General features: G+C 46.2%; 1 protein-coding gene across 2 annotated transcripts in view; it reads right to left on the reverse strand.

Annotated features, from left to right (window-relative positions):
• LOC144480155 (coagulation factor XIII A chain-like) overlaps window positions 1-12,774 on the reverse strand; it is a 116,487-nt gene that overhangs the window by 34,760 nt on the left and 68,953 nt on the right. For both annotated transcript variants that reach the window (XM_078199302.1, XM_078199310.1), the window contains exons 7-9: window positions 8,199-8,373; window positions 7,425-7,563; window positions 931-1,034 (exon numbers count right to left, since the gene is read on the reverse strand). In XM_078199302.1, the coding sequence (XP_078055428.1) occupies window positions 931-1,034; window positions 7,425-7,563; window positions 8,199-8,373 (418 nt within the window). The remainder of the gene's footprint in view (window positions 1-930; window positions 1,035-7,424; window positions 7,564-8,198; window positions 8,374-12,774) is intronic.

Consider the following 12,774-nt stretch of genomic DNA (forward strand, 5'->3'; position numbering starts at 1 on the left):
TTCTGTTGCAAATCCCACTCCTGAAACATCCTAATCTTTCTTCTCTGCATAGTTGCTGTCTTTTTCATTTAGATATATTATTATTGAAGTTTTTTCCCATTTTTACTAACAATGCTACAAACCCTCAAAACCTGGTACAGTACAGCGTGCTCATTTTCCCACAAATACAGACAGAAAAAGACAGGAAAACACCAACACATTGGTTCAGGTTATCTAATGTAGCCAGTGTTTCCCACCATGTAGACAATGAAAAGGATATTTCAGAGAATGGGGTCTACCAGGAAGACAGGATCAAGTCATGAATATATGGTGTGTTCGTTCGCCCGTTTCCAATTACACTGGAGGTGCCATTGATACAAGACAACGGGGCGATCTTACCGGCTGTTCACGCCACGCTCCAGTCGCAGCCCATGTCGGAGTATTTGGTGCCCAGCCAAACCTACGTTCACTGCAGCGGGATGGGAAAATCCCGCAAGCGTGAACAGCCGTAAGATTCCGGCCAATGTCTTTTCCCAGGATTTATGATCTGTCTGTACCTTTATAGGAGTAAGTCAAAGATGAATTGTCCCCAAAATAACAGAAATACAAAAAAGAAGCAACGCCATTAGTTTGTTTCCTCAACGAGTGTGAGGACCCATAGGGCCATGCCCATAACCTCTATACCAAGCCACCTATCCACTGCCCTCAGTGGCACTACTCATATTAGCCATAATTAGAGTAAAGGGTGCTATATAATATATTCCACCATTATAAATGCAAGGATTATAAGAAGGCAAGGTGGATAAGTATTGCAAAGCCCTAATGCCATGCAACCTACACAGCGCACTCCTCAAACAAAAGGAGTATGCTGAGGGATGCATCCCATTAAAGATAAATGGATATCTCTGGTTTCAAAAAGATAACAAGAGGCAAAGCCTTGGAGTGACCCACCTTCACTTGTTTCCTGAGGTGTGGCATCTACAACTTGCCACCCATCGTAACCTGGTGGAAGGTCACTTCTGGACATCCAACATTCGTTCCAGCAATGATAGTTCCTATTTATAGTGATAGACAATGACACTGGTAAACTTGACAAGAACACAACAAGGGATCGACAAACCGAATGTGACAATTTGTTTTTTGGATCTGAGAGTTTTTACTCCTCCAGCCATTTTCTGACACCTTGTTATTTTAAAAGACAATGTGAAAGGAATTGTCAAACCGCAATAGCTTTGTCTGTGATAGAGCTGCAGAAAGTTCAGAAATTACTTTTTGTTTTGTCACAAACTGCAAAGTACAAATAGTGCCATTTCACTTTGAGAATTCACAGGCAGTTCGCCAACGTGAGAACTGAAACATTTATTTTCAATTCCAACAGCCAAATTCAAATGCTGCACACAGCTTGGAACAATATAGATTTATACCGATTTAGACAAATTTGGTCTGGGTCTTGGGCGTACGACTGTTTCACAAATACCAAACCACATTCAATCTCTGAACACAAAGAGGGCTCCTTAACAATCAAAGTATATCCATGCATTCATAGAATCATTGGGCCCTATTTAACCATTTTGATTCAAAGTGCTGAAACTGGGAGTGTTTCAGATCCGGCTTTTAGACCCGTTCTCATATGCACCCTGCCTGAAAAAATATCAGTGATTCCGAATCGCGCTGCACAAGCCTGTGGACGGGGTTTAATGTGCCCAAAACCCTGCAGCTCCAATCGGTGCCTCCAACTGCGCATGCGCAGTAAAAAAAAATAGAAAAACACTCCCCTACCACATCGCTCACGAGCCGGATAATGCCTCCCTCTGGCCTCCACAGATATTGCCCCAACTCCCACAACATAACTGACCCCCTTATCCCCCCAACCCTCTGCTACCCAGACCGATCGCAGCGCCCTGCCCCCTTCCCTCCCATCGATCACACGCAGAGTGGCAGCAGACCCCCCCTTTCTCCCTCACAGATTGCACGCAGAGTGGCAGCGGACCCCCCCTTTCACCCCCCACAGATCGCACACAGAGTGGAAGCGGACCTCCCTGCCCCCCCCCCGACCTCCCCCCCAACCAGAGAGCCATCTGACCTGCCTCCCTCCCCCCACCACTGATCTGAGTCAAAGAGCCACCGGAAGCTCTGAACTTACCTCCTCTGAAGCTGGAGCGCCCGAATTGGACCTTTGCGGACCATGTCTGTTTCGCGTCAAATCTGGACAGGCGAATGCGGTGGTAAAGGAACAAGTGCCAATAAGTTTGGGCGCCCTGGCCATTAAGTCAATTTAAATGCATGCAAATGCATTTAAATTGACGTTGCGTCCGTTTCGACTGCGGTCCCGACGGCGGCCATTTTCAGCCATTGGTAAAGAGGGAGCCGGTGCAGAGGCGGGCGTGGGTCGCACTACTCACCTCATGCCTGACTTTACCAAGTTTTCGTGCCCGGAAACGGGCGCATCTTGATGGTAAAATCAGACCCATAGAGCCATAGAGGTTTACAGGCCCTTTGGCCCAACTTGTCCATGCCGCTCCCTTTTTTTGTTACCATTAAGCTAGTCCCAATTGCCCACGCTTGACCCATATCCCTCTATACCCACCTTACCCATGTAGCTGTCTAAATGCTTTTTAAAAGACAAAATTGGACCCGCCTCTATTACTACCTCTGGCAGCTCGTTTCAAACACTCACCACCCTCTGTGTGAAAAATTGCCCTTCTGGACCCTTTTGTATCTCTCCCCTCTCACCTTCAACCTATGCCCTCTAGTTTAACTCCCCTACTTTGGGAAAAGGTATTGACTATCTAGCTGATCTATGCCCCTCATTATTTTATAGACCTCTATTAGATCACTCCTAAGCCTCCTGTGCTCCAGGGAAAAAAGTTCCAGTCTATCCAGCCTCTCCTTATAACTGAAACTATCAAGTCCCGGTAGCATCCTAGTAAATCTTTTCTGCACTCTTTCTAGTTTAATAATATCCTTTCTATAATAGGGTGACCAGAACTGTGCACAAATGTGGCCTTACCAATGTCTTGTACAACTTCAACAAGACGCCCCAACTCCTGTATTCAATGTTCTGAAAAATGAAACCAAGCATGCCGAATGCCTTCTTCACCACCCTGTCCACCTGTGACTCCACTTTCAAGGAGCTATGAACCTGTACCCCTAGATCTCTTTGTTCTATAAATCTCCCCAACGCCCTACCATTAACTGAGTAAGTCCTGCCCTGGTTCAATCTACCAAAATGCATCACCTCGCATTTATCTAAATTGAACTCCATCTGCCATTCGTCAGATTGGCCCAAATTGATTAAGATTCAATCATTTAAACTATGTACAGCTAATTCTACACACATTTTAAATGCTGAGTGTTATAATGTACAATAGGTTAAAGGACAAGTTCAAAGTTATTTCACTGTTTTCCATATTATAATGACTTTGCTGAAAGCTGCATCAGAGTTCCTCCCTTCCCACAAACCCGCTCAGGTCACGTCGGGATCCCGACCCAACCCGCTTTTTAGGAATTTAAACCCACACCCGCCCCTTGCCAGCTAAAATTCTACCATATCGGAGCACAGTCATCTATACCTGCCAAGCATGTTAAACTTTCCAGATGTTAAGTCCCAAATTACTCATGCATTGTATTCCAAACTATCATTTTTTGAAGAAAGTGTATTTAACTGGCATTGTATTGCAGTGGAGTAGGTGATGTGTTGCAGCTGTTGCTTGTGGGAGCTGCCAGACACCAGTGTGATCCACAAAGACCACATGTGCAGTAAGTGTCTGCACCTCGATTATCTTCGGCTCAGAGTTGGTGAGCTGAAGTCTGACTTTCAGAGATGATGATGCATCAAAGAGGGAGAAGGATGCCTGGATACTTTGTCCCAGGAGATAGTGGCACCCCTTAGGTTAGGCACTTCAGATTTAGTCCATGGTCAGGAACAGGAGGATGTAACTAGAAGTGAGGCATGTGTGGGAATCCAGAAGGTAGAGATGAAAGAACCTCAGCCCTTTCACCTGCCCGACTAGCACATTTAGTTTAGTTTATTTTTATTAGTGTCACAAGTAGGCTTACATTAACACAGCAATGAAGTTACTGTGAAAATCCCCTAGTCACCACACTCTGGCGCATGTTCGGATACATTGAGGGAGAATTTAGCATGGCCAATGTACCTAACCAGCACGTCTTTCGGACTGTGGGAGGAAACTGGAGCACCCGGAGCGAACCCATGCAGACACGGGGAGAACATGCAGACTCCGCAGAGATAATCACCCAAGCCAGGAATCGAACCTGGGTCCCTGGTGCCGTGAGGCAGCAGTGCTAACCACTGTGCTGCCGTGCCACCCCATGGTGAAGGAGTTGACATACAAGGAGAAATTAAACAGCTGGGGCTTGTACTCGCTGGAGTTTAGAAGGATGGGATGGGATCTGATTGAGGTATATAAAATTTTAAACGGGATTGATAAAGTAAATGTAGACCAAATGTTTCCTCTTATGGGGCAATCTAGAACAAGAGGTCACAGGTGTAGGCTGCGAGGCGGTAGATTTAGAACTGAGATGAGGAGGAACTATTTCTCGCAGAGGGTGGTGAATTTGTGGAACTCGCTGCCCCCATAGCGCGGTGGAGTCAGATTCATTGAATGATTACAAGAGGAAGATAGACATATTTCGAACAAAAAAAAGGGAAAGAGGGAGATGGGGAACAGGTGGGAAGGTGGATTTGAGACCAGGGAGAGATCAGCCATGGTCTGATTGAATGGCGGAGCAGGCTCGAAGGGCTGAATTTGCCAACTTCTGCTCCTAATTCCTATGTTCCTAGGTTCCAATGCTCCTGTGTCCTTCCCACTTGCATGAATGAGAGAAGGGAACTGCAGGGAGGATGGGCAATTTGACCACATGGTTCAGTGAGTCATTCGAGATGGAGAAAGTTAAAAGGAACAGAAGTGGTTGGAAAGGCAAGTTGCGAGAGGGATACAAACAGTTATCAGAGAGATATTGATAGGTTCAGTAAGTGGGGAAAAAGTTTGGCAAATGGAGCATAATGTGGGAAAATGTGAAGTTGTTCACTTTGGAAGGGAGAAAAAAGAACGGAGTATTATTTAAATGGAAAAAAACTGCAGAAAGTTGCAATACAAAAAGACATTTGGGGGTACTTGTGCACGAAACACAGAAAACTGGCAGCAGGTAATCAGGGAGGCCAATGGAAGATTGGCCCTTATCTCAAGGGGGTTGGAGTATAAGAGAAGAGAAGTCTTGCTGCAACTGTACAAGGTACTCGTGAGACCACATCTGGAGTGCTGTGAACGGTTTTGGTCCCCTTATTTAAGGATAGATATTATTTCATTGGAGGCAGTTCAGAGAAGGTTCACAGGCATGATCCCTGATATGGAGGCATTGTCTTATGAGCAAAGGTTAAACAGGTTGGGACTCTACTCGTTGGAATTTAGAAGAATGGGAGTCATGTGAAAGTCTAGGACCAGAGGGCTGAGTCTCAGAATAAAGAGGTGCCAATTTAAGCCTGAGTTGAGGAGAAACTTCTTCTCAGAGGGTTATGAGTCTTTGGAACTCTTTGCCACAGAGAGCTATGGGGGGGGGGGGCAGAGTCCTTGAGTACATTTAAGATTGAGATAGATTGATTCTTGATCAGTGAGGGAATCAAGGGTTACGCGGAAAGGGCAGGAGAGTGGATGTGAGGAATGTCGGGTCAGCCAAGATCCTATTGAATGATGGAGCTGGCTGGAGGGGCTGAATGGTCTGTCATGTTCCTATTTCTTATAGTCCAGGAACACATTAGTAGTAGGGACAGTATAGTTAGAGGGGTAGATACTGTTCTCTATAGCTAAGAGCGGGAGTCCCGAAAGTTGTGTTGCTTGCCCAGTGTCAGGATAAAGAACATCTCCTTTGGGCTGGAAAGGACCTGGAGTGGGTGGGGATGGTTCCTGTTGTCATGATCCAAGTGGGTACCAAAGATATAGCTAGGATAAGGAAAAGGATTTTGCTGAAGGACTATGAGTAAAATTAGAAGGCAGAACCGCAAAGGTAATGATTACCGGAATACTACTTGAGCAGATTGGTATAGGCTAACTAAGATCGGGGAGTTGAATGTTAGACTCAAAGATTAGTGCAGGAGAAATGAAAAACTTTGAACTTGAAAAAGCAGAAAAAGAGCGAAAGAAATGGAAATGCAAAAACGTGAGTTTCAAAGGGAGAAACCAATCAGACAGTATGAACTGGATAGAGAAAAGCTTAGATTGCAGAGTGAAAGAGAGACTAGCTGTTCAAATGAGGAGTTGAATCCTGCTCTGAGCTTTGGTATGACAAAAATTCTTCACCAATTGCCTAAATTCACTGAGAATGGAGTTGAGAGATATATGAAAAGTTGGCTACAAAACTAAAGTGGCCAAAGGACACACAGGCCCTCATGTTCCAAGGCGTTTTGGTCAGGGAGGCTATGGATATGTATTCTAGCTTTTTGGAAGAACATAAACTCTACAGTGCAGAAAGAGGCCATTCAGCCCATTGAGTCTGCACCGACAACAATCCTACCCAGGCCCTATCCCCGAAACCCCACATATTTACCCTGCTAATCCCTCGAACATGCAGATCTTGGGAAACTAAGGGACAATTTTAGCATGGCCAATCAACCTAACCTGCACATCTTTGGACTGTGGGAAGAAACCAGAGGAAACCCACACACATGCGGAGAGAATGTGCAAACTCCAATAAACAGTGACCCAAGCCGGGAATCAAACTGAGGTCCCTGACGCTGTGAGGCGGCAGTGCTAACCACTGTGCCCACGTGCCGCCCTTAGGTTTTGAGATAGTTAAAACTGCGCCACTTAATGCATATGAGTCTTGTCCCTGGAGCATATCAGTTGAAATGTTGGACTTTAAAAGAAAGAGTCATTTGATTTCACTAGTTTCTGGAAGATAACAAGGCATATCGCCAACAACAGGGGATGTGTAACTGTGGTGGGATTGAGATCGAACAAGTTAAAAAGCAGCTTCTTTTTGGGTCAAATGTTCTTTTTCTGGTAGGAAAAGCACGCAACGTATTATATAACAAACAGAAACTCATCTTGAATGTAATTTATTTTATCTTAGAATCATAGAATCCCTACAGTGCAGAAGGAGGCCATTCAACCCACCAACCACAATCCCATCCAGACCATATTCCCGTATCCCCACATATTTAACCTGTTACTCCCCTGACACTAGGGTCAATTTAGCACGGCCAATCAACCTAACCCGCACATCTTTGGACTGTGGGAGGAAACCGGAGCACCCGGAGGAAACCCACGCAGACACGGGGAGAACGTGCAAACTCCACATAGACAGTGACCCGAGGCCAGAATTGAACCCTGTGAGGCAGCAGTGCTAACCACTATGCCACCATGCCGCCCACTTATGCCATCGTGCCGCCCATCTTATTTTTAAATGATGTCATTGACTGTTCTCACCAGATTGAATCCTTGGTCAAATTCCTGTCTCTCTTCCCGTTTTCATCCAGAATGATGTCGGTGGTTAAGTTAGCGTTGTTGTCATGAGCGGAGGAGAAGTTTGTTACCACTCTTGCCGGTATCCCCAAACAGCGAAGAACTGGTCAGAGTTAGAATAATACAACATGTTCAATTGTCCTGCAGTGCGGTAAGGATAACTTGAGGGCGACTCATCGTGACTTCAAGTTAAGGAGGGTTTATTACCAACAGTATAAATCTGTACATACAAGCACGGGTCACACAGAACTAAAGACACGGCTACACTCTCTGCTCCGCGACTCCAACTGAGGTTCCTTCCCGGCTCTGGACATGCGCCCTCGCTCCCGATTGGCTCAGCTTCCCCCCTCCATAGGGTCTGGCCCAATCATATGGCCCTCAGGGAACGCCCCCTTAAAGGGGCCACAGTGCCACAGGTGTGTTTTAAATAAAGTTTAACACACCACGTTTAATTGTGATTGTGCCGCGTGTGTGCCTGTGTGACTGAGGGGTGTATGTGTGGTTGAGTGCGTGACACTGGGGAGCATGTATGTGTGTAAAACTGCATGTGTTTGCGCCACTGTATATGTGTGTGAGTGGGCGGTTGTGACATGTGTAACTGCATGTGTATGTGTGCGTGCGTGTGAGAGATGTTGGTCTTTGGTTGTGCATCTGTGCTGTATCGAACATATATGTAGGCGTGATGACATGCAGGCCTCAACATACATGACAGGCAATGCTGGAGATAAAAGTTCTTACCTGTGTTGAGTACTGCAGCGAAGACCCAGCATTGTCCATAACAAACCGGCTGATGAGTCTGGGAATACTGCAGTAAGATTTCGACACTGCTATTCCAGGCTGTGGGGGCGACTCCCCCGGTGTACTGACCATCCCAACATCCAACAAGAACACCACCATCATCTTTAGCATTAATCTGAGGGTGAGAGGAGGTTTCATGCCACATTTTAATTAAATTACAGATATCATTCAGAAAGAGTTTCAAAGCAACTTGGTTGATATCCTGGTAATGGAATGGTGAGCTGTTCTCTCAAAGGGCGGATATTTCCCAGCCACACCGGGTTTGGTGTCAGGCGGGAACAGAGAATCTGGCTGGGGCCAAAACGGCAGAAGCCCATTGGGGTAAATTTGTGTTGCAATTCTGTTCGTGGTGGGTTAGTGGTGGTGGGTCGGTCTTCCTGCCAGCTAGTGACATGGATGCCATTTACATTGTACGAACTCTCATTGAAACAGCTGCCCAGTGACATCCCACCAGGCCTTTCAACCTTGCGTCATGCCCGCGTGAAATTACATCTGCCTAAAACTCGTGCACAAGGCGGTCCTCAGTTCACAAGAAACTTCGAGGTGAGTGCACCAGCTTTCTGCCATAGCTGCACTGCTCCTGCTGCGCTGTTCACCGCTCTGCCGGCTAAATCTGATCTACATTATTCAGCCCTCTAGAATCCTAAGAACTGCAATCATGGGCGTCACGGTGGCACAGTGGTTAGCACTGCTGCCTCACAGCGCCAGGGACCTAGGTTCAATTCCCAGCTTGGGTCACTGTCTGTGTGGAGTTTACACGTTCTCCCCGTGTCTGCATGTGTTTCCTCCGGGTGCTCCGGTTCCCTCCCACAGTCCAAAGATGTGGGGGTTAGGTGGATTGGGCATGCTAGATTGCCCCCTAGTGTCAGGGGAGCTGGCTCAGGTAAATGCATGGGATTATGGGGATAGGGCCTGGGTGGGATTGTGGTTGGCGTGGGCTTGATGGGTCGAATGGCCTCCTGCTGCACTGCAGGATTCTATGTTCCCTTTTGCAGTGAGAACTTGCCCAATTTATGTAATTGCGCCTCTTAATCCAATCCCAGCATCCCCTCGATCAGTCTGCCTACTGTCTTTGGTATCGTATTAATAGCCACAATTTTCTTTCTGTAGTCTAAGTGCCGTGATTTATAAAGTGGAAGAATGATCTCGCTAGCTTGACTCAATATTGATTATTTAAACATGCGGCAACATTTTGGCCAGCTTTTTACTCACTGTTGCCAGCCATTAATGTGATAGTTGCAGCTTACTGACGAGAAGGATCCCCCAGCTCTCTCTCAACTCAATCCACATGATTTTCTTTCCATTTTTAGGGAATTCTCCCTTCCTGAATTTTTTGCCTGCATGAGATGCACTTCGCACTTTGCTCCATTTAACTTCACCTGCCATCTGCCTGCCCAATTCCCAAGTCTACGCAAATTCCACAATTCCGCTAGGGAGTCTACAACCCACATCGAAGAAAAATAGCTGATAAATAATGGAAAATCCTGAGAATTTCTACAGATGGAAATTCCTTTAGGCAGTGTAAAATTTGGATCAGTCATCTGACCCATCTACAGAACAGTTAATCGTCAAGCTGCGTGGGTTCAAGAAACACACTTGACATGATGAATGAATTAAATGTAAAGGAATCTTCAATCTAAAAGTCTACTGACAATCTAAATTACTTCCCTCATCATAGAATCATAGAATCCTACAATGCAGAAGAAGGCCACTTGGCCCATTGAATCTGCACCAACCACAATCCCACCCAGGCCCCATCCCTAAACCCCATGCAGCTACCCTAGTTAGTCCTCCTGACACTAAGGGGCAATTTAGCATGGCCAATCCACCTAACCCCCACATCTTTGGACTGTGGGAGGAAACCGGAGCACCCGGAGGAAACCCACGCAGACACGGGCAGCCAAAAGAGAAAAAGGGAAAGTGCTGGAAAATCTCAGCAGGCCTGGCAGCATCTGTAAGGAGATAAAAGAGCTGACGTTTCAAGTCCAGATGACCCTTTGTCCGCTTTGTCATCTGGACTTGAAACGTCAGCTCTTTTCTCTCCTTACAGATGCTGCCAGTCCTGCTGAGATTTTCCAGCATTTTCTCTTTTGGTTTCAGATTCCAGCATCCACAGTAATTTGCTTTTATCCGGACACGGGGAGAATGTGTAAACTCCACACAGACAGTGACCTAAGCCAGGAATACGAACTCGGGTCCCTGGCACTAGAAGGCAGCAGTGCTAACCACTGTGCCGCCCACATCAATCGAAGGGTTGACTTTAAAACTCTCAGAGTAAACTCAAGTACAAACAGGAGATGGTGAGGTCCAAGGCAACAGTTTGAAGGTTGCAAATTAACGACAGCTCCATCGGCACTGTCACTGTTATTAATCACCGGTGCAAGGTTCACTTTCTGGTATGTTTCTCTCAGCTACCAATGTTTTCCCATGAGATGAGAAAAAGCTTCACAAGCATGCACATATATTTGATGGAACAGTGTTCCTTAATACATTAAATACTAGCTTCTGCTTGAGGAGCAGAGTGCCTGACGTCACGAATGTTGATGTGAAGATGAGTTAAGTCGAGTGGCTATGTAACACCAGGATCTCCTTCAGTTCTCCAGCAATTCTGCTGAAACATGTCAGCCGCAGAGAATGATTCAGTCATTGAGTTTTTACCCTCATCCCCTTTATATTTTCTTTCCCACTGATCTCACCCAGCATTTACTTTTGCTGTTTTATCTCTGGAAGATCAGTCGGTTTCCACTGTCAAAGTGTGATGCTGGTTCTTGACAATGATTCACTGAAGAAAGAGCCGCTTGCAAATGAGATCTGTGCAAAGTGGTTTCACTTCAAAGCCAGCATTTGTTTTAGGGGGCACCACGCTACACTTTTGAGAGAGGTTTTTATGAACAGAAAATAAATGGAACTGCTCCCAAGTGTTTAACTCCCTGTCTTCCCCATGGATGCAAATCCCCCTTGTGCATCCTCTTTCTCCCCAACAATCTTTCTCATGCCAAAATTGAAACAAAATTGGAACATTATTTGCGGTCTTACAGGCTTTGGTGGTTCTAACACAATTGGCTCATCCAAAATGTTTCTTTCATGAATAGAAACTGTGCACTGGATTTTCCAACTGGCTTTGGGGTCCCCACACCAGGACCACTAGGAGTCTCTGGATTGTACTTGCTGGGATCCAGTCCAATGGAGCTATTTTGGTAATAGCGACTGCCTCTCTGCTGACTATACTATTCAGGAGAGACGGGTGTTGCTTAGGCAGGTCTAAGAATCCCTTCTCCTTCCCAAATTAGGTTTCCCTCCCCTTGCATCCAAATTCATCTCAGGGGGACATTATGGCAGGAATTCTCCAATCTCGCACACCCCGCCACCACTGCCAGTGAGAATGGAGAATCTGGCAATCGGCCAAATCTCTATTCACTGCAGCAGGACCGGAGAATCCCAGCCACGGATTCTTTAGTCCAGAAGTCAGAGAATTCCGGACTAAATTCCACCCTTCATTGTCTCCTTGTCCTCCAGAAAGCATCCTCTATTATCCAAGGGTCACTGAACTACAACCTCACTCTATGATTTCACGACAGGGCAATGAGGCAGATCCCAAGACTACGTCAGACACAGTGGGGATCGAACCCGGCTCTGGCTGGTATTATTCTAAGCCTGTTTAACCCACTAAGCTAACCATTCTCCCCAGGGCCATGAAGAGGAGGGTGCAAAATGTATCACACATGGTTGAGGTTAAGGGGGGGGAATAAGGGGCCCAGAAAGAGGAGAAGCAGTAGAATCATAGAATGGAGGCCATTTGGCCCATCGAGCCTGCACCTACAACAATCCCACCCAGGCCCTATCCCTGTAACCCCACGTATTTACCCTACTAATCCCCCTGACACTAAGGGGAAATTTAGCGTAGCCAATTAACCTAACCTACACATTTTTGGACACTAGGAGGCAATTTAGCATAGCCAATCAACCTAATCTGCACATCTTTGGACTGTGGGAGGAAACCGGAGCACCCGGAGGAAACCTACGCAGACACGGGGAGAATGCGTAGACTCCGCACATACAGTGACCCAAGCCAGGAATTGAAGCTGAGTCCCTGGCGCTGAGTGGTAGCAGTGCTAACCACTATGCCATCCCTAGTGGATCCACTGTAGTGGATCTGCCACCTGTTATGCAGCTTGAGTTTCCCTTTGCATCGACTTCATTAGATAGGAAAATCAGATGGAGGGAGGTCTTGTAAAGTTGTGGCTGATCCAGTACCGCATGTCTTACACTTCTGCTGGAGTTGAAGCTTCCCTTGTACAATTCAAAACAATTGGCAGGAAAGTGCTTTGTAGCTTCCCAAGGAAATGAAAATCCTGCATAAATGCACATTCTTCCTTCTTTCGATGTGATCAGAATTCCTCCTTATTTCAGCATTCGGTGCCGTATAGAAATTCTTTCTCAAAAATATTTGAGTTAGGGAAATGGAGAACTTGCATCTAGGTGGTGCCAGGACGTCCCAGATGGTTTTACAGCTAAT

The sequence above is a fragment of the Mustelus asterias genome, chromosome 2 (genome assembly GCF_964213995.1).
Source record: "Mustelus asterias chromosome 2, sMusAst1.hap1.1, whole genome shotgun sequence".
In the NCBI taxonomy this organism is placed as follows: Eukaryota; Metazoa; Chordata; class Chondrichthyes; order Carcharhiniformes; family Triakidae; genus Mustelus; species Mustelus asterias.